This window comes from Protopterus annectens, chromosome 9.part0 (genome assembly GCF_019279795.1).
Source record: "Protopterus annectens isolate FY-2018-M chromosome 9.part0, PAN1.0, whole genome shotgun sequence".
Classification (NCBI taxonomy): domain Eukaryota; kingdom Metazoa; phylum Chordata; order Ceratodontiformes; family Protopteridae; genus Protopterus; species Protopterus annectens.
In genome coordinates this window covers 854,912,398-854,933,953 of record NC_056743.1, presented here as the reverse complement: position 1 = coordinate 854,933,953, position 21,556 = coordinate 854,912,398, and the positions used below count along the sequence as shown (strand labels likewise).

The 21,556-nt window shown below is 38.5% G+C and overlaps 1 protein-coding gene across 1 annotated transcript in view; it reads right to left on the bottom strand.

The window, feature by feature from the left end:
* VPS52 (VPS52 subunit of GARP complex) overlaps window positions 1–21,556 on the bottom strand; it is a 449,815-nt gene that overhangs the window by 303,061 nt on the left and 125,198 nt on the right. Inside the window, exons 5-6 of the mRNA XM_044083563.1 lie at window positions 17,157–17,224; window positions 4,800–4,975 (exon numbers count right to left, since the gene is read on the bottom strand). Of these exons, the coding sequence (XP_043939498.1) occupies window positions 4,800–4,975; window positions 17,157–17,224 (244 nt within the window). The remainder of the gene's footprint in view (window positions 1–4,799; window positions 4,976–17,156; window positions 17,225–21,556) is intronic.

The following is a 21,556-nucleotide window of genomic DNA, read 5'->3' as shown; positions in this document are numbered from 1 at the left end:
CTTACTCCATCTATCCAGTGCCCTGGAGTCTCTATCAGAAGGGCTAGGATTTTTAGCAGTAGAAGCTTTAACACCCTTGGGACCCTGAGAAATAGTTTCAGGGTCAGCAGTATGATTTTTTGAAAAGAAACTTTTGGGAGTCAAGAACCCTGTAATATCTGTCTGACTTACTAGGAGCTGGAGGCAGGGAATCAGGAGCAGTGCTGGGTTCTGAGAAAACATCATCAACAATGTCTAAAACAGGAGGTATAGCCAAAGGCCTATGCTGAGGAAGAAGAAAATCCCTAAGCCTCTTTTTGGATTCTGAAAAATCCTGACTCTCGCAATGAAAATGTTCCCCTAAGGTATGCAAAGTCTCTCCAAAAGAAAAATCCTCAGGAGGAGAAGCAGAAGGGATGTATTCTTCTGCATCGGAGTCCTCACAAGGGGGGGTAGAAAATTCCTGATCAGAAGAAATGGAAACCTGATCTAAAGATTCATAATCAGTGCCTTGCCTAGGCCGCTTAGCAGGAGGGGGTTGGGAACCCCTGATCAAGGTAATTAAATCCTCAGCCAATATGATAACTTGTTTTTTAGGCATAGGGACCTGAGCACGTGGCTCGTGCGTCAGTTTTTTAGACACAGAAGTTGGTTTTGGCCTTTTTGATGATGGCATCGGTTTAATATACAAATCTTTAGGCCTGAAAACGCACTCAGAAGCCGGTGCCTGCTCAGCGGCTCTGGACCCATCCAAGGGAGAGACATCCGCGGGTTCAATACTTGAAGAATCTCGTGGCATACCAGACTCCGAATGGGTCTCAGTAGAGGCCTGCGACTCAAAAGTAGCGGCATCAGGGGCTGCAAAAGCACCTCACTGAGTACAGGCAAACCGGCGACTGGCTTAGGAGAAAGCTTTGTCGTCGGTTTTGGACCTCGATGGTCTGTCTCTGTCTTTTGCTTTGCATTTTTTGTGAATTTCAGTAGTCGGATTGCTAACCGACGACATTTCAGGATAGTTAAATCTTGAACCAAAGTATTTAGAAGCAAAATATACAGAAGCTTAATAGTGCGTTGGTTAAATTTAGCACAAAACCGACAGCAAGGCACGTTGTGGTCAGGGCCTACGCAAGGAATACAGTACAAATGAAAATCCTTATGAGGTATTTGCTTTCCACAAGTAATACAATTATTAACTTTTATTGACATCGGTAAGGAGCAAGAAAAAGTTTCCCCAATGGGGTACTTAGCTTTAGTTTGAAGACTTCAGTTCTGAAACTCGAAAACGAAAATTTCAGGAGTCGGCCGACTGGCACTTGCGGACTGCTTCTGCTTCGGGCACCGCGCGGCAAGAAAGACTGATTAAAATGGCGTCGGCTGCATGTTTTATACCCCTGATGACCTGACGTCATGGAAGAGGAGACAGCAACCGACGCAGGACCCAAGACTTTGTTATTCAGGCTGACTGAGGGCAACCTGCCAGCAAATTACCCAAATGTAATGAATGCAACAGTGAAACACGAAGAACATCTGCTCAAACAGCGAATAGCTACAATTTCTGGACCAGGGACCACTCCTCTTGTGGTAGATAGGCTACCTGATGCTTACCACTCCCACTGATAAGCTAGAAGGCTTCCCTCCAACATGGAAAGGCTTGGGGGGCTCAGAAGCTTACAAAGAGTCCTGGATACAGAAAATCTGTACCTGGACTAGACTAGTAACAGGAAAGACAGGAAACAAGTGCAAACACACGTTTTTAAATCAGAAGGTTGGAAGATACGGAAAAGCTTCCCAAATGGCCAATAAACTAGAATTTCTGGGCCAGAAACCACTCCTCCTGTGGTAACTAGGTTACCTAGTGCTTACAACTCCCACTGATAAGCTAGAAGGCTTCTCTCCAACATAGAAGGGCTTGGGGAGGGCTCAGAAGCTTGCCAACAGTCCTGGATACAGCAAAGCTTTACCTGGATTACGCTAGTTATATGAAAGGCGCGGACCAAACGCAAAACAGGTTTTTTATACAAAAAGAACTAGATTCTGCAGGTCTAAATCTGGTTCATGCTACAGCAAACAAAGTGCAACAATTTCAGAAAAACAAAAGTTCAAATAAGCAAGCACAATAAGCCATCAACCAACAACTCCCAGCCCAGAAGTGCAGATACTACCCTCTCCTCCCACAAGAGTGCAGACCACACACTTTCTTAATGTAAAATAACTGACCTGAAGCCCAAGCTCTTAAACCAGAACTAAGACATTTTTAGAATAACAGACTCACTAAGCCTTCAACCAGCAATTCTCAACTTAGGATATATATATATATATATATATATATATATATATATATATATATATATATATATATATATATATATATATATACATATACATACATACACACATATATATATATATATATATATATATATATATACATATACACACACACATACACATTATATATCTACATACACACACATTTATATAAAACACAAGCATAAAATTACACAAACACAAAATTGAAAGAAATGATGGTGAAATGGTGCGTGTGTGGGGGGGTCATCACAAAATACTCTGGAAGCAGGACTTCAAGTGGAACCACCACCATTCAGAATATTATAAAGTAGTAGAAAGTATTTTCAGAACTAAGCCAGCATGGAAATAGAGAAAGGAAATATTAACAGGGATGACTGCAAGTAGGGGCATAGAAAACTGGCAAACTGGGGCTGGAATTTATTTGAGATTAGCAAAGGAGCCACCATATTAGGAGCAGACAGCTACAGAGGGAGAGGTAAGAGTTGGGATGGGACCAAGCAGACATTTGGACTGTGGGTTGGAAACTGCCTTCCATTCCCAGTACTGGTAATGAGAAAGGGATAAGAGAGTGTTAAGTGAAAGACCAGGTCTAGTTAAGTTTTTAGGCAAGCCTTGAACAGAACCTTCTGTTAAAAAAGGATAATTCGTAGAACACACAAAATAATGCAGGACAGCTATAAAATGCAATTAAAAAAAAGAGCTAGACTGGTAAGTAAGGAATGTGACATACAAAAGGAACAGTGGGGGGACATCTGTATGGCTCCCAAGTATGAAACAAAATCCAGAAGGTTTGTGATCCTGGCATGGAAGTGTCTGCATAGGTATTTCTATACCCAATGCAAAATTTTCCTTAGGGAGATACCAAATGGTGGAGGGGTAACGAGAAAGAGAAGGGAACTGGCAGCACAATTTTGGGAATGTAAGGAGTTGGTAGAATTTATAAATTCCCTGCAGGTACTTTGCCAGAAATGTTTGGGGGGGGGGTCAAATTACTGTAAATAAGAAAATTATTACTTTGGGCTAGGATATAGAAACTAAATGGTCTAAACAAAGTAAGACCCTTACTAAGTTAAATGCTATTTGTTGCTATAAAAGCAATTATTAGAAAATGGAAATCTAAAATCTAAAATCAGCCATACCTGAAGTATTGACTTCTGCAAAGGAGGCAAAGGGATCTTTAGACAAGTGAAGGAGCAAACTACATAGAAATCAATGGTACTTGTGAAAACTATACATGCAGAATAAGGTCCAGAGGAGGAGTAACATTTCAGGAAAGAGAAGACTAGCAATGATTCATGTAATTGTTGAAGTGAATGACACACACACACACACACACACACACACACACACACACACACACACACACACACACACACACACACACAAAGCAGGAGTTTCACTTTCTGCATGGTTTACTAACTCATCCCACTCCAGGTTTGTCGTACCTCTAAAAAATGGAATTTCCCCAGCAAAAATTTCTATTGAACAAGACTGCCTTTTCTTACTCTGTTTGCAAAAGTGGCTTTCACAAAGGCATGCTGCTGTCCATATAATCTACATTCACATGTTGTACTACTAAGGTTAATGCCATCTACAAAAATATCTATAGACCACAACAGCTTTACAATGCTACCAATTTCTAACTACTTACATAAGCACAATTTACCTCCCAAAGTTAATAGTCCAACTTTCTGCACCATGATGTCTCATTTACTCCACACAAAGATGATTAGAGGATTCCAGCTACAAACAAACAATCTATTCATTTTGTAGTACATTAACTCTTCTTGTCCTACATTTCCTACACAAATTTGTTCTGTGCACAATTTAAAGTGCAAAAGCGTAACACAGGTTAAGGTTATTGGCAGATAAGCCTCATTCAGTAAGCCAGGGTGAGATTCCCTCTGCCTCGGTTTGCATACTATAATGAGGCCGTGCTCATGTCTCACCCTTAAAGCAGGTCTGTTACCCAGTTAAGAAATGAAGAAAAAAAAATGTGCAGTTTATCTACTTCTATGGTTTGCACTGGCAGTACTGTGCTTCTGTAACACCTCCATAGCCCAGCACAAGAATGATTATGGTTCTTGGGCCAGTGGGCAATATTACACAAATACAACAAAGCCTCAGCTAAAGCAAAAATTCAAGGTGTCATCAAAACCCAATTAGTCACTGATGATATCCTTAAATGTTTCACTTATGCTTCAGTTAGGAGCACTCACTAACCTCTCCGAAAAGAAAGCAAGAGGTCAGCTAATTTTGTCATGGCTGAATTTCTCCATGTATTTTGGGTTTCTACTACCATGACAGGAATGGATCCATAAGTGAGGGTACAATTAAAATTCATGAAATCAGTATCGTTTCAATCTCTGATGTTATCCAAAAGTGGTCTTCGTAGCACCTGGATTTTTTTTGTTTTTTTCCCAGGCTAATCTTGTAAACAGTACTAACAGACTTGTTTTCTGTCCTGGTTAAAAATGTAAACAAATTAATAAACAAACTGCTACACTCACTTGATCATAGAGTTGGGGACCACAAGTTCATCCACAAGTTGACTCAGCTCACTGCGCACAGACTGGCGGTTCTTCAGCTTGATGTTCATTGCAATGGACTGTTCCTGCAGTGTGTGGATCTCAGAACTGATGCTGCTAAGGTCACTCTGGAAGGAGCTGAGCATACACTCCATACGCTAGAGACAGAAAGAATGGTTACACTATATCAGCATCTACTTCGATTCACAGCAAACACATTTAGTGCATCAAACAGCTACTCACAGTAGTCCCCTCTACGATAAGAAAATGCTGTTTAAGACAATCCAAGTGTAGAGCACTTGCCACAAATTATTAGAGATGGACTTAAAAAAAGTAAAGTTCTATAAAATAGAAAAATGGGCCAATTCACTGAAAGGACCATTTCAGTCACTGCCTTTGACAAACAAAACAGGGAAGCAAAACATACATAATAGTACAAGCTTATAACAAAATTCACGCAACAGAGAAGAGATACAAAGCTAATCAAACTTAAAAAAAAACCCAAACAGTAGAGCATACCCACACCACAATTTACCTCCCAAAGTTAATAATCCAACTTTATGCATCACAAAGTCTCATTTACTCCATAAAATGATAAGATTATTCCAGGTACGTACAGTCTAGGCATTTTACAATACTTTAAATACATTTTGCTGCCTCTTCCTTTCCCACATTTCCTACACAAATTTATTCAGGGCAAAAGATGGTAAGACAGCAAAAAAAAAAAAAAAAATTCACAAAGTAGTTGCAGATGCATTTCAAAACACAAACATAAAAAGCAATCCTAGGTGACACAATCAGTACTGGTGATTCTATAGTGAGGCACACCGATGTCCCCCCTCACAAGACTCAGTAAGTACAAAGTCACAGTTAGCTGCCTTTCCGGGACTAAGATCCATCAAGTCATAAAAGCACGGAGATCACTGAACCACAGGCTCTAATATGACTGTCAATCCAGAGACGTACCTCCCTTGACTACATGAAGTAAGACACGACTGAGCTCACTGACTGTGTGTGAGGCAGGCACAAGCCTAGCACTGAGCAGCATACTTCCTTCTCCAAGGATGATGTTGCATTATTTTATTTATTATTATTTACATTTGTTTACCGGGAAATTCCGACTGGACACAGGTCCTTTTTCAGCGGATGGCCAGGGAGAAAAGCTCCACATCATGTACATGATAAATAGAAATAGAAAGTTGCAGCAATAGTAAACAATACTACAGGTTGTTGGCTTTAATACAATAACAAGATATTGATTATCAACAGTATATACAGTAAATGTTGCAAGTCAAGATAGTTTCTTGTCGTTTATAATATTAGTAACAAAGCTGTCAGACAAGATGTTAAAGTATGTAAAGACAGATAGCCATTTCTGACTGTGGTTAGTAGTGGCGGTAGTATAGTTAGGTTAAGAGTCTAGGTGGGGGGGGGTAAGGGTGGGGGTGTTAGTCTGGATTAGAACAAAGACAAAGCCAATGCAAATTTAAGTGGAATTTGTGCGCAGTCTTGAAAAGGCTGCTGGAAGTTAGAACAGTTAGAGGGTGGAAGACTGTTCCAAACTTTTGATATGGTACATAAAAATATGGCTTCTCCTGCTGAATTTTTGGGTTTGATAACAGTGAGCTGATTTTTGTTGCTTGATCTTAGGGGCCTATTAGGGTGATAAGGTTGGAGAAGGGTTTGAAGGGATGTTAAGGGGGTGGTTAATAAGTTTATAAGCGAGGGTGAGTTGATTAAAGTGAAGAAGTTATGGGAGTTCTAGTCAGTTTAGTTCTTTAAGGGAGATAAAATTATTGCTGCGGTAGGAGGTTCCAGTGGCAAATTTAGCAATTTTGTTGCAATAAGCATCCAGCTTGTGTAGGTCTGTCTGTCTAAGGTTGGTAGGTATGGGGGATGCATAGAGTAGGGTGGAGATTAGCTGGGAATTGGCTATGGAGATTCTAGCTGCCTTGGTTAGGAATTGGCAGCTTCGATATAATGCACCAAGTTTCTTGTGAACTTTTTTTATTGCGAGAGATATGTGGGTGTCAAATCTAAGTTTGTTGTCTATTTCCACACCAAGTAATTTTGTGTGTTCTGATGGAGAGATGATGGTATTGTCTTTGGTAAAAATGTTGAAGTGGGGGAGGGGTGTTTTGGGTGGCTTTGGAAGGTTGAAACAGGAGACGTTTTGTCTTACTTGGGTTGAGAAGGAGCTGAGCATTGGATAGCCAGCTTTCTACAAAAGAGAATTATTCCTGTGTGATTTGTTGTAGTTCTGGTAGAGTGGGGGCAGAGCAGATCAGAGTAGAGTCATCTGCATACTGTATAAAAGATGCTTATGTGGTGGCAGTATGTAGTGAAAAGTGAGAATAGCAGAGGGCCAAGGATAGACTCTTGGGGAACTCCCAGAGTAACTGGGAGGCGAGGTGATATGTTATCATCCCAGATTACTGATTGCTGGCATCCGTGTAGACAGCTGTGGAACCAGTTGCAGGCTGATTTGTGAGGAGAGGTTGGGGAGAGTAGAAGCTCATGAGATACCATGTCAAAGGCCTTTGGGAGATCTAGAAATACGGCATAGAGAAGAGGCCATTGTTTTTGTGATGAAGTATAGTGTTGGTGAAGGAGAGCAAAGCGGAGGTAGTGCTGTGATATAGCCTGAAACCATGTTGGGTTTTGGAGAGGAGATTATTAGCTAGGAGGTAGTTGGAGACCTGGGTGTTGATACATTTTCCAAGTATCTTGGAGAGAGGGGAGAGGATAGCAATGGGGCAGTAATTGGAGAGGTTGGTGGAGGGGGTGCCTTTGTGGAGGGGAATGATGTGGGATATATTTTCCATATCGGGGGAACATAGCCTTCTGTTATGGAACAGTTGATTAGAACTGAAATTGGGTAGGCTAGTATATCAGCTGCAATTTTCAAGTATTCAAAGGGGAGGTTGTCAGCTGCGAGTTTGGTGGATGTAAATTTTGACAATAGTCTTTTTATATGTTGGAGGTAGGTACTGAGGTGAAAAGAGGAATGGGGGGTTTACGGTTAGGAGTTGGGGGGACTGTTGTAGGGAATTATTGTTTGTTTAGAGATGTTACAGTTTGTTTAGAGATGTTATAGTTTCAGTGAAGTATTTCTTGAAGGATTCAGCAATACTGCTGGAGGAGGGGGGAAATGGATGGCTGGGAAGTATCAACCTTCCCTGGGTGGAGGATAGTGTTAGGGGACCCGAATTGCTTAGGGTTGTGGTTGGTAGAGATTAGCGTGGATTTAAAGTAGAGGGATTTGTCTAATTTTATATGCTTTTTAGCTATATTGCGGTTCAAGGAATGATTGCCTGAGTATCTGAATTATTTTTTGTTAGTCGCCAGTGCGCCCAGGCCTTATCTCTGGATTTCATTAGTGTTCTGGTGATCTTTTGTAACCACGGGGCATGCCTGGATCTGACTTTGGCATTTCATACAGGAGCATGGGCATTTAGGATGGAGAGGAAGGAAGGTACTGCTGAAGAAGTGGACAGCCTCATCTAGATTGAGGTATTTTAGTGGTGACCAGTTAATTTTTTGCAGGGAGGAGATGAAGGAGTTCGGGTTGAAGTTGGACTTGTTCTGTATTTGCCTGTGGATAATGGGCTTCAGACTGTTTGTGTGGTGCCGAATTAGGAAAGTGGGGGAGTGGTCACGAAGACTGTCAGGTAAGCAGCCTGTTCGGCAAGAGTGAGGGGCTTTGTTGACTAGGATCCAGTCAAGTAAGCTATGATTGTTAGGGCTTTTGTTGATTTGTGTAGGGGATTGAAAGAGTTGCGTGAACCCATGTAGATTAAGGTGAATGGTTGGGAGACTGTTATTACAGGATAGCCAGATGATGTTAAAGTCACCAAGAATAATGGTTTCCTGGGGTAGAGCTTGAGTAGCCCAGCTCAGGAGATTTTCTAAGGGTGTAATATTTTGCCCTGGTGGGAAATGGCATCCTATGATATTGATTGTTTTGTTTGGGTTTAGCTTGAGATTGGCACAAAGGATTTCTTCATTGTTGTGGTGAGGGGCAGATAAGTTCAGGAGTTGAATATTGGGGTGGTGTTTAAATATCAATGCTACACCACCTCCTGTTTTGGAGGATCTGTCTATTGGAAGGATGTTGTATTCAGGTGGAAGTATTTCCTCACTTTTGATGTGAGATTTGAGCGAGGTTTCAGTTAGGAAGAGAATATCTGGGGAATATATGCTTATGCTGGTGTGTAGTTCTTGGAATTTATTCCATATGCTTCTGATGTTTCCAACATAAATGATAGATTAACACCTGACTTAGCTTCTGGTGTCAATCCAGGGGGTACAATATTTGACAGCTTGGGAGAACATGGTTGACCGACCAGGCTGCTTTGCCAGGGATGGTCTGCACTTATCCCCACTAGGCTTTCAGATACTGGCAAGTACTTTTCCATCCCTACAGTGCCTTCTTTTTTAGGCAATGCCAAACTGATCTTCCTTCATAGTTTCAGTTAAGTCAGTAGGTTTATCGGAGGGTGGTGCTGCTCAGTGCTTGAAGTCTTAACAAGAAACTCCACTCCCTTCAAGCCTTCCTCCCCTGGAGAGTATAGAGATCTGTGTAGTAACAGAGCCTTGGTTTAAAGTTGCTGACAGTGCACCAGCAGTGCAAGGTTATAATGCCTTTCACACCTTTAGACCAGCTACTGCACATGAGGGGAACTGAAGTTAGATGAATCGCAGTTTATATTAAAACCAATCTCACACCCAGACTAGTTAAAGTGTATGACTCATTGGAACTCGTACATTGGTAACACGCCAAAAACAGGGTTTCATACCATATCCTTGCAACCTGTAGGTCGCCCTCCATGTCCCAGGAAACTCATACTACCTATCTCAATGTACTAGAATCCCTCACCATTCAACACAATACAATATTTATGGGTGACTTCAACTACCCCTCTATAGATTGGGAATCCTACACTACTTCTAATACACAAGGCCAGCAATTCCTAAAATTTGTTAATACCAACATATTGGAACAGTTGGTCTATTCCCCTACCAGGGGTACAAACATCCTTGACCTTGTACTCACAAATACTTGGGGGGCTATTTTCCCCAACCAATGTAATATCGTCATTCATCAGATCTGACCATAACGCAGTATTATTTTAAAGAAAAATTAAATCCAGAGATCCAGTGAAACCAAAAACCTTTAGGAACTATTCCAAGGCTAACCTCTCTCCATTAAGCAACACCTTGGTTAAATTCTAAGCATCCCCAAACCCAGTAAACACAACAGAATACATTGAGGTATTTACAAAATCTCCATACAGTCATAATGATAGCTTTATAGAGTGAGCTGTGCTTAACTGTATTAAGAATAAGAAACTCAGACAAGCCACTCTGATGAAATTACAATATCAATTGTTTATACAACAAAAGAAAAACAAATCTTGGCCAAGTGTTAAGAGGAACATATACTAAAAGCCCCCTGACCAATCTAAACAGGCAGCTAAGAGGGTTAATTAATACTTCAAAGGCTACATTTGAGAGAAAAAAAAAAGTTTCTTAGGCAAAAGACAACCACACAGCTTTCTACAACCATGTCCATAACCTCAGAGGAAATACACGACAATGTGCAGAACTTATTTTAAACGGCATCACCCCCAATAAACTGGAGGCCATTGCCAACTTTTTGGCTGACAGGTTCAGCTCAAATCCACCCCCCCCATACCCCAAAGGAAATACCACACAACACAATTGCCCCAACCATTACTAGGTAACATGTGATCAATGCACTTTCCAAGGCCAAAAACACCGCATCAATGGTCCCTGATAACATTCTGGGATGTTTAATAAATATCATGAAACATAACCTCTCTGGTCCAATTGAATCACTTTTCAACTGGAACCTTCAGTCGGGTTTTGTGCCCAAGGAATGGAAGATGGCTACAGTCATTCCCTTGCACAAAGGAGGTCCAACCACTGATCCAGGTAACTACAGTCTCACAAGTCTTACCAGCCTCATATGTAAAGCCACAGAAAGAATCATCATGGACATGATGAAGGACATAGGGTAACCTGCAAACACTGAACCCATCACAGTTTGGCTTTGTTAAAGGAAGGTCATGCCTATTAAATCTGCTGGAATGTTTTGAGAAGGTCAGCAAAGCACTGGATGAAGATAAGACTGCGTACACAGCTACCTCAACCTGCCAAGGCTTCTGATACAATACCTCACCCAGGCATTACAGACAAGCACACTAATTTAGGTATAAACCTTTTTATCACTCACTAGATAGTCAACTGGATCAATGATAGGACCCAGGAGATTAAAACAGGTGAGACCACCACCAACAAGTGGCCAGTCAATAGCAGAGTTCTCCAGGGCACAGTACTGGGCCCACTCCTTTTTGGCATCTATTTCTCTTAATTCCAACAAAAGAGTGGACCCGAAGCACTGGAGACCAAACCAATAGTTTAATAACGCGTCCAAAATCAAAATACAAAATTTTTAGCATTTCATCAGACATCATAGACTTCCTCAGAAACATGTTAACTGAAACACATTCAACATTTATATACCCCACCTAAAACATCACGTGTCCTTCCCTAATTAATCAAATCCTTCAAAGCTGCACCTACACTTATATTCAAGTATTGTTATGCATATACATATATCTCGTTCTTTTTCACCTAAAAAATCCCTTTTTGTTAAGAATATGTATTCAATATACATATTTTTTTTCAAATAGTTATAAAAATAATTATAAAAAATATGACTTAAGCCTGAACACACTGATAATAGAAGCATAGTCATTTAACCCAGGGTAAACACAAGCATTAAGCTTAATTTATTTCTCTTAAACAGAAGCAAATGCTTAGGTTTTACGGCTGACTACATTTGCAGATGATCGCAAGCTGGAGGTTATCATTGACTTCCCTGCACACATTAGCATTCTTTAAGAAGGTCTACCGCTGAGTAACAAATGGTACCAAAGCCATGTTCTTAAACTCAATGCTAAAAAAATGCATAAGTGTACACTTTTGGAAGTCAAGCATATTGGCTAATTACCATGTTGATAATACACACCTAAGAGTTGACCCTGTGGTCAGGGATCCGGGTATGCACACAGACAGTAGCTCTACCTTCGACTACCATGTGGCCACAGTGGTAAGGAATTCCTTTTATGTTGCACAACTTATAACTAAGGGTATAACATCTAGATCCAAAATCGGTCATTATCTCACTGTACACTACCCTTATCAGACCAATCAGAGTACAATGCTCCCTTTGGTATGTACCTGACCAGGCATATGCAGTGACTACAGTGACCTCAATGATTCCTTACAAAAAGAACACAAGGAGTAACAAATCTGCTTTATGCAGAGCACCTTAAAGCCTTTTTTCTCAGTCTCCTATAGATTGCTGAGGGGGTGATCTATTCCTGGCTTAAAAGACATCCATAAACCCCACACTTATGAATCTCCTACATATCCATAAGTTAAAGAGTACAGGAAATACAAGGTTTAGGGATCTGAATTTTGTCTGAGACTTGCACAGAACATGCTGAAGGGACAGATGTGTCCCAGAGACTGCCCCTCCTAAGGAACAGGCTTCCCATCCATGTGAAGCAGAGTTCATCTATTACCCAGTTTAAGCACAACCTAGACAAGTTGATGGGGAATAGGAAATTTACACCAGACCTGGCACTCCTGTCCCTTATGGACAGAGGTAGCTAATAAACATCTGGCTTTCAAAAGTCCTATTTGGATACATGACATCATTATTCTTTTGGGAAAACTTAGCTAGGCTTAGAAAGACCCACCGGGTCGTAAGCCTAGTAACAGTTTATGAATCTATGAATAAATATATAATAGAGAAAACAGATCTAGACATCTATGAGGTCCATGCCTCCCGTACATTATACATGGAAATAAAATGAAGCAGGAAAGTTTGACCACAATGCAACTGGATACACTTTCATATTAAAATTCACATTTATTGTCTATGAAAATGTTTGTTGGACAGTTTGATCCCGGACTATTTAACCCAATTAAATTTAATAAAAGCATTTATTACTTAATATTTTAATTAGGAAGTTTACACAGGAATTAATATATTTACTATTTTAATATGTAAATGTTAATTTAACATTTAATTTCTAAATATAATTAATTTAATTAACAAATTTTTAACATGTTAACAATAAAAATCTATCAGGAATTTTACATACAAAGTTTACATATTTAACATTTTAAATATGTAAATAAGAAATTAATATTAATATTATTTTATGTAGCTCAAATGCAAATGATTTAAACAGTTTTATATATAGGTTAGCCCATTAAGAAACTGTGAGCAACTCCATACAGGTACTCTAAATCTGTGTGTTTGGCACAATCTCTTGCTAATGATAGAAGCCTTTGATCATTTGTTTGATATTTTTCTCTCTTTTTTTGTTGGTTTTCACTATTCTTGCTGAGTGTTATAAACTATTATAAAAGCCTTGTTAACTAGGGCATAATAGTAATATCAACCTATGTTGAAAAAGTGTTACAGATCTAGATATGGAATGTCTTAATGCAGGGATCAAAACGTACTGTACCCAAATAAAAACACTACAACAGCATTTTTATTAAGATGAAATCAGCAATACCTGCAAATCTGAAAGACCAGTGTGTAAAACAAGTTTCAAAGACATACATATTTTGCAGTACTAAGGCTCCTACGTTCATTAAAACATATGAAATATTATGAGTGTTTTGCCAAGATATATATGCATTTTATATACACTGGCAAATGGTAAAGTTTGTGCTCTTCCTAGCAACAGAAACATTTAAGAGAATTTTACAACTGTATAGAGCTACTTAATTCATCTGTATGGCCATTCTTTAAAAAAATCTGCAATATGGCAGTATGTTGCATTACAAGGTACATTCTTCCCACTTAAAGGAAAATGCCAGTATAACTCAACAGTTGCTTTTCTCCCTAAAATATGGTTCCAGTATTGTGTACGTACCACAAACCTGTTTGTACTTTATAAAACTTTCATTTCCTTGTCTTGGAAACAAAGGAAGGGAAAGACCACCCACTTTAAGCTTAACTTCTCACATAATTTGCAGAGGAATTTGTCTATGCCTGCATGACATACAACAGATACTGTACACAGAATCTGAAGTTTACCATGTCAGGCACTGCTGACAATCTTATATGGGTAATTAGTCCTGCTGATATCAGCAGCTACTGTAAAATAAAAAAAAGAAAAGACTGAGCAATGTGAAATTGTTGTCAACTGCATTTATTGCAGACAGGAAGAGAACTTGCACCAATTCACAGCTACTTCCAATGTAGCCATGCCTTATATAGCAAAACAGAGTATTTACATCAGTCAATGGTTCAAAGTCAGTTGTGACCTCTTGACAAATTTACATAAGCAGCATCACAGAATTGAAATGCTAAGCTTTAACTTTAAAGGTTTGTTGATTATACTACATTACATTTTAAGACAACTTAAATGTAGTATCAAAGAAGTCTGTGACATTAACAGAAAGTCAGAAAATAGTTTACAAGAAAACATAATTTACCATTTTCATGCCCTCTCACCACAATAGGGCAAAACTGCCCAAATCAGGGCTTTTCTGCAGGAAGGGAGACAACTAAGTGCACTAATACTGTTAATAAGACGTTCTTTAATGCTTCCTTGTGACATTCTTCCAAAGGAGGAAGCATATCTGGTGCACATATCCTTGGGAAGAGATCTTACATTGACTGAGTCCGTCCTTACACAAGTGGCATGCATGATTTTCTAGTCAAAGGAAATGTATCCATTGAATTCAACGACGCTATACTGAATTTACATTAGCTTATATGTGCTATGTGCCCTTTCATTAAAACATTAAGAAAGTTAAAGTATTTCATATTTCCCTATCTATATAAATAAAAGAATGTATGAAAATAAAACTATTTCCAGTGCTGGCACTGGGGAACAGAATTACTGTAAAATCCTTTACTTTCGAGTAGCATCTGTCACTTGCACATGAAATTGCAAGGATCCCTCAGAGCAGTGACAGTTTTGACACCCAATAGAAAAGTGTGGGGGGAGGGTACTGACAATTCATCTTGGATTACAAAAAGATACTTTTAACAAGAGCCTGCCATTTAGCTAATTTTTGGTTGCAGCTGTATAACTCCTTAGAATACCATGAAACAAGCCTTTGAGATCCACACAAACAAGGGCCATTCAGGAAATAAAAGAAGCAGGCCTGTCACAGAAAGCATATAAGAAGGCAGTGACTGACATTAATCCCATTATTTATCATAGGCATGGAAATAAACCACTACTTCCTTATGTCTACCATGACTCATATAAAGCAAACTTGAAATGGATTATGGGAAAGAGAAAGGCTTGAAGAAAAACAAGATCACATTGACATGTTTAACGTACAGAGCCATGTCCAACCCAGAATTGTTGAACATCCTCCACCTTAGCAAAACCAAATCTACTCGAGCTACACGTTCTAGGGATATAAACCTCAACACAACAATGAATAGAACATGCTGGAGGGATAGATTCCCTTCGCAGAGACTTCCCTTACTATGGAACAGGGTCCCGATCTACATAAGACAGAGCCCCTCACTATCACTCTTCAAGAGGAACCTTGATGAGTGGATGGGTAACAGAAAGTTCACACCGGGGATTACACCAACAGCACTACTAGATAGGGGCCAAGGATACCAGCTGCTAGTACAAGGGTCTAGGGAACTACTAAAGGGGTGGTGAATACCGCACAACGTGGCTGGGATAATATATGCCTTCGGGCAGATAGGTTCATAAGTTGGTGCTGGGCTATGTCAAGCCCCATCAGCAGCCATTTTTGCAGAAAACATATTAATATTCTATAAGAAGCAGAGTAGTTGTGAGGTATTAAAATAGCTCAGAAAACAAAGGTAGAGTGAAAAAATATACTTTTTTAGTTCTCAGGTGGAGTTTTCCTTGAAACGGATGCCTACTCCAAAACATGCAGGCATCAGGGATCCCAGTGTCTGACTTAAAGGAGTAACTTCTGCGGAGTTCTTATCAGTTACACAGTCTTGCTGCCCTCACTTAGGCAGTTGTAAAATAACTGAATTTAACAAAATGAAGCCACTCCCTAAGATACACCTTTGAAATACTGCATATTGTCGAACATCATCTAGCATTAAGAAAATATAGTGCATTTGGAATAGCAAGAAATTAATCCAATCAAAATAACAGGCATTAGCTATTACTAAACAAATAAATTTAAAAAAAAGACTGGCAACGAGCCAGTTAGCCCAAATTGTATCAGAAAAGCAGTCCCCAGACTGACAGCAGACAGCAGCTAGCCAACTACCCATAATTCCAAAGCATAACTTCCTAAGCTAGCGTCATATAACCATGAGAAATAGGAAATACTACTCCCTACCAATTAGTCCTTTGCATAGCTAGTCTGCATATCAGACAGACATCACAAACACCCACACACAATTTTACTGCCACAAACTTTGCCCCTCCAAAGCTAGCTACACAGTTGACTCACAGGCATGAATGAGCAGCTAAAACACTACATGTATGCCATTTCATATAACAAAAACTCTCTCCACATTACTGTCAAAATAATCCAAACACAGAGAATAAGTTGGCATTTTATAGCCTCAACTTTTACATATTAGGTCTAACCAGCTCAGAATGAAATAAGTTTGACAAATTACCTGCATGAACCTACAAAATGTTTACTAAAGTAACTTTTCTCTATATGTGAATGGCATTTTTAAAAGTTCTAGATTCTACTTTTTTTGGAGAAGATATGATTCTCTAACTACACACCAATAAAGCATGGCACATTCAAGAGCCAGAAATCCAATAACATAAAAAAACTAGCATACAAACAGCTGAATAACATACTTTTCCTTTTATGGCTGCAGTTTATTACACAACTGAAATAATCACAGCTTAACTTAAAAAAAATTTAAGGTACATGACTTTTGTTGAAAAATGTCCTGTATTACTCATAGGCAATTACAACTCTTTAGTAAGGTCACATGCAACTGTCAAAATGGAATGCTGTGTGCGCCTTTCAGTGAATTAGGCTTTTGCACGATGCACTGCATTACTGTCACCAAGTATAAAGAGTGTGTTATTTTAACTAAGTATTGGTTTTGCTGCAAAAATGAGTAACATCATGGCTACAACATACACTGGGGAAAAAAAAACAGGCCTTCGATTTTTTAAGGAAGGAGTTAATTTCAGTGGGTTCCTATTAACGGTGCTCCATATATACACACTTGATCAAACCTAAAAACATTCAGGCCTATAATTTTATTCACCCATCTTGCCACTTCTTGTCCCTTACCTCAAGGATTTCATCACATGCTGTGATTTGATTATGCAGAGATGCAATGTTCTGGCTTTCCTTGATATCTATGGAGTGATCAGATAGTTAAGAAAGCTAAAAATGAGTACAATAGACAACAGAAGATCAAATTCAGATAGACAATGACAAACAACAGTACACACCAGGTTATGAAATGCATTAGAACAAAAAAAAAATAAAAATCAAAGCACAGGCTATGCTGATAATGGGATTCAAGACAGACAAACGAGCATACAAGACAGTTGTAACATGAAAACATTAAAAACATTTAATTATGGAATGAGACAAAGCAGAGGCAGCTCTGTCCCAAGAACAACTTAAAAGACCAGTATGGAATTATGAAATAGGGGAAAAAACAAATGCAGAGCTGGATCTGCTTCCAAGATGGCTGCACATTGAGTAATGGGTTAATTCTAGCTCTCCCAGTGTGAAAACAGAAATGTAGCAGGGAAAACCAGTGGACCTAAATTTCTGGGTAAATTTCAGCAACTGGATATTACGTGCACTGCGTGGATGCCAGGAAAAAGAAACACAGAGGACTTGAAAGAAAATCAGCTACAAAAGGTGATGAAAAAACACTGACTGGAAAAAGTACTGCAGCTGTTCAGCAAAGAGCAATGTAAGCTCCAGACCTCACTTCCAGTAACCTACAGGAAAGTATAAGGCAACTGCACACAGACCCAATAAACAACACACACTGGTGGAGTATGTCCACAACAAACAAAACGCTGGAAAAAATGGACGAAGCTTTAAACAGATATCCAGGTAACATGACAAAACTGCAAAACTCAGAAGTCAAAATAAAGAAAAGGTTGGCTGAATACGAGACTGCACAAGAAGAGACGTTTCAAAAAACAGAATTGGAGGACAAAGCATGTAGGGAAAACCAGAGATTTTCTATTGTTTCAGAGAAATTGGAAGGAACAACTATTAATTTTATGAAAGCACGAATAAGCAATTGGACTGGTATTCCATAACAGGAACAGTTAACTGAAAGGGCACATTGTGTATATGCTCCAAACCTGGCTATGAGAAAGCAACCTAGACCTTTAATAGCAAAGATGAAATCTTACCAGCAGAAGCAGCTGATTCTGACAAAACTGTGGCAGAAGGACAAAGTACTAAAAGTGGGAGGCAGCAGAGTACTTGTGCAGAATGACTACTAATTGTACACCAGGCAGAAGCAGAAGAGGAATACATTTATTCCATTGTTTACAGAATGTTAAGAAGCAGGAATGAGATTCAGCATCAAAATATTTTCCCTAGAGGGTCAAAATCATTTTTGATGAAGTACATGCTAAAGGAGGAAATACAGAAGCTTGCCCAACAAAAAAGTGAGCTGTGAAACACCACAGACTGTGCCCATGAAACCTTTTCCACTATTTTCGTAGAAAATGCTTGTTAGAAAGAAGAAAACACAAGAGCCGACTAGAAAAATCAAGAGTAGGTTGGAAATAAAACAGACAGGATTTGGGAGATGGAGATGAACAGGAATAAAACTAACGTGGACATTGACAAATGTTTATTACAAAGCAATAATTACATTTGCGAAACATGACGCAATAAGAAAATCTGGAAATACCGGACCTTTTTTGGACTTTGTTAAACTTGTAGGGGACTCTAAAGTACCTGCCTTACTTTGTGTCACTAATCTTCAGAAAAATACTTTGGAGAGGGGAGGAAGGGGATACTAATGTAAATAGGTGCTTCTGTTTTTTTTTCCTTTCTCCCTTCTCTCTGTTTTCAACTGGTTCAGTTTTAAGAAATGTAGGTAATGCAATGTGAAAAATGGCAGAAGAAAAAAATCTGGATAAAAAAGCATGACAAAAAAATAGTGTGCTTTTTCTCATTCTTGTATAGGGGAATGACTGGGTTAAGGTCCTTCGCTTAATCTAGTAACAGGTTTTAACAGAGAGCAAATAAATGAAAGAATATTGACTATTGCAATGTTTTCTAGTAAACAAATGTATGCTTGGCAGTTTTGTCTGGTTCTCATGTCTCTAGGAGGCAATCTAATAAAGAGAAATGGCTTGGAGAAAATGCTTACTAAAAGCACTCAAGTATTTTCCCAGCTAAAAGAGCTATAAAGATAAATAATCCACAAAATCGGCACTCCGAGGCAAAATACACACAAATAATCCAAAGAAAATGCCCAGGCCAGGAGATTCCGGACAGTTCAAAATATGTTTAATAGCAGGCAACACAGTACAGTAAGTCCATAAAAACACTGACAAAAGCTCACAAGCGTTTTTCATCACTCAGTACATGACTTCATCAGATGCGGAACTGGAATTAAATAAATTAAAATATCCTTAAATAAACTGCATAATCATGTAAAAATATATCCATTCAGTAAAATTCCATTAAAACCATTTGAAACTAGAAACATTCATACTTTCAGTAAAAGTTAATCCAATATAAAAATTTGAATATCTAAATACAAACATAATTTAAAATGTAATTTAAAATAAAATACATAAACAATGTAAACACTCCATCTAGTGGCGAAAAATGACAATGTCCCTAATTCATAAAAAAAGTTTTAAAACTCATGAGTGCAAAAGACCCTTTATCAAACAATGTGAAGTATATAAAATCTGTGCACTCTAATGGAACTGCTTCAAGATTACTTAAAAAACCTTGTAGCTTAGCAGCTCTCATTTTTAATAGGGATGTAATGGAAAGATCATCATTTAAACCAGGAAGGGATGATGCCTCTAAAGTCAGTGGCCACCATAATTCTTTATATTCGATTTTCTCTTCCCAAAGACCCCCTCTAATTTCTTTCATAACTCCCTCTAATACAAATAAAGAAAGTTTAGCTTGGGGACACTCCAAAGTGTGCTTATACAAAGCATTGGTTTCTTTTTTATTTTGGACATCATATAAATGTTCAAAAATTCTTCTCTTGAGCTTCCGCTCAGTCTTGCCAATGTAAAAGGAATCACAAGATCCACACAAGGCAAGGTAAATGAATCCATATGACTCACAATTAAAATATCCTTTACTATATATATTTTTTATTTCTACTAGCCAAGAAAATTTAATCTCTATTAATATACTTACACTGGACACAACGTCCACATTTACAAGTCCCTACCTTCTGTCTATTTGTGTTATGTTCCCCGTTCTCAAGCAAACGCTTCAAATTCATAGAGTTTTTATAGACAAATTTAAGGTTTTGGGGGAGTAAACCTTTGAGGTTAGAGAATCCTGTAATTTGTTTCCATTCCTTTTCAACAATTCTCCTAGTAACTTTAGGACTGCATTAAATTCTAAAATCATAGCCTTATTGAAATCATAAGTGCCATTATGATTGTTACAACTAACACTCTGGCCATTATTATTATTTGTGCCAATCATCTCTCCTAGGATGGATTTGAATTTATCTTTTCTTCCTATGCTAACCTCTTTTCTTACTTCACTTAACATTTCCAAGGGGTAACCTCTGTCACTGAACAAATTAACAAGGAAATCCAGTTCTAATTCAAATTCACCGTCTTCTGACGTCATGCGACTTGCCCTTATAAACTATCCTTTAACAATATTTTTCTTATAGTGAAAAGGGTGGGCACTATTTAAGTGCAGAAAAGAGTCAGAATAAGTGGATTTCCTAAAAAAAAAATGGAATGAAAACCTCCGTCCTTCTTATCCAAGTATTATACCCTGTCTTGACACAAATTCCAAGTAAAATCCAAAAAAGGCACAGAGTTCTTAAGAAAATCAAAATATTCATTAATTAAATTAACTTGACCCACCCAAAAGTTGCATATATCATCCAAAAACTGCTTATACAAGTACCAGGAGACCTTGTAAATAGAATTCAATATATATTTTTCTTTCCATTTAGCCAAGACAAGGTTGGCGTATGTGAGGGTGCAAGCAGCCCCCATTGCTATACCCTTAGTCTGATGGAAAATTCACCTTTAAAAAACAAATAGTTATATTTTAAAACCAACTCCATCAAACTTACACACCAACCTCATCCTCAGTTTTATTTCATTGTCCTCAAATAATACCTGCTCTAAAAAGTTGTAATCCTTCTGCATGGGGAATACTTGTAAATAGGTCAACTACATCAACAGTTATAAAAGTAATAGCATCACTATAATTTTATTTATTTCTCTGAGTAGGTCCCATGAATCTCTTAAGATATTTTTCCTCTTAAGCCAAAGTTTTTTCTAAAAATTACCATCTACATATTTGGCTAAGGGTAGAGTCTTAGAACCTTCCGCAGAAACAATTAATCTAAGAGGGGGTTCCAACTCATTCCTGTGTTTTTTTTTGGGAATACCAAAAACTGAAGGAATTCTTGGCTTATCTACCATCAAATAATTAAACACCTTTTGGTCAATCAGACCCTCCAGTAATGTCATTAA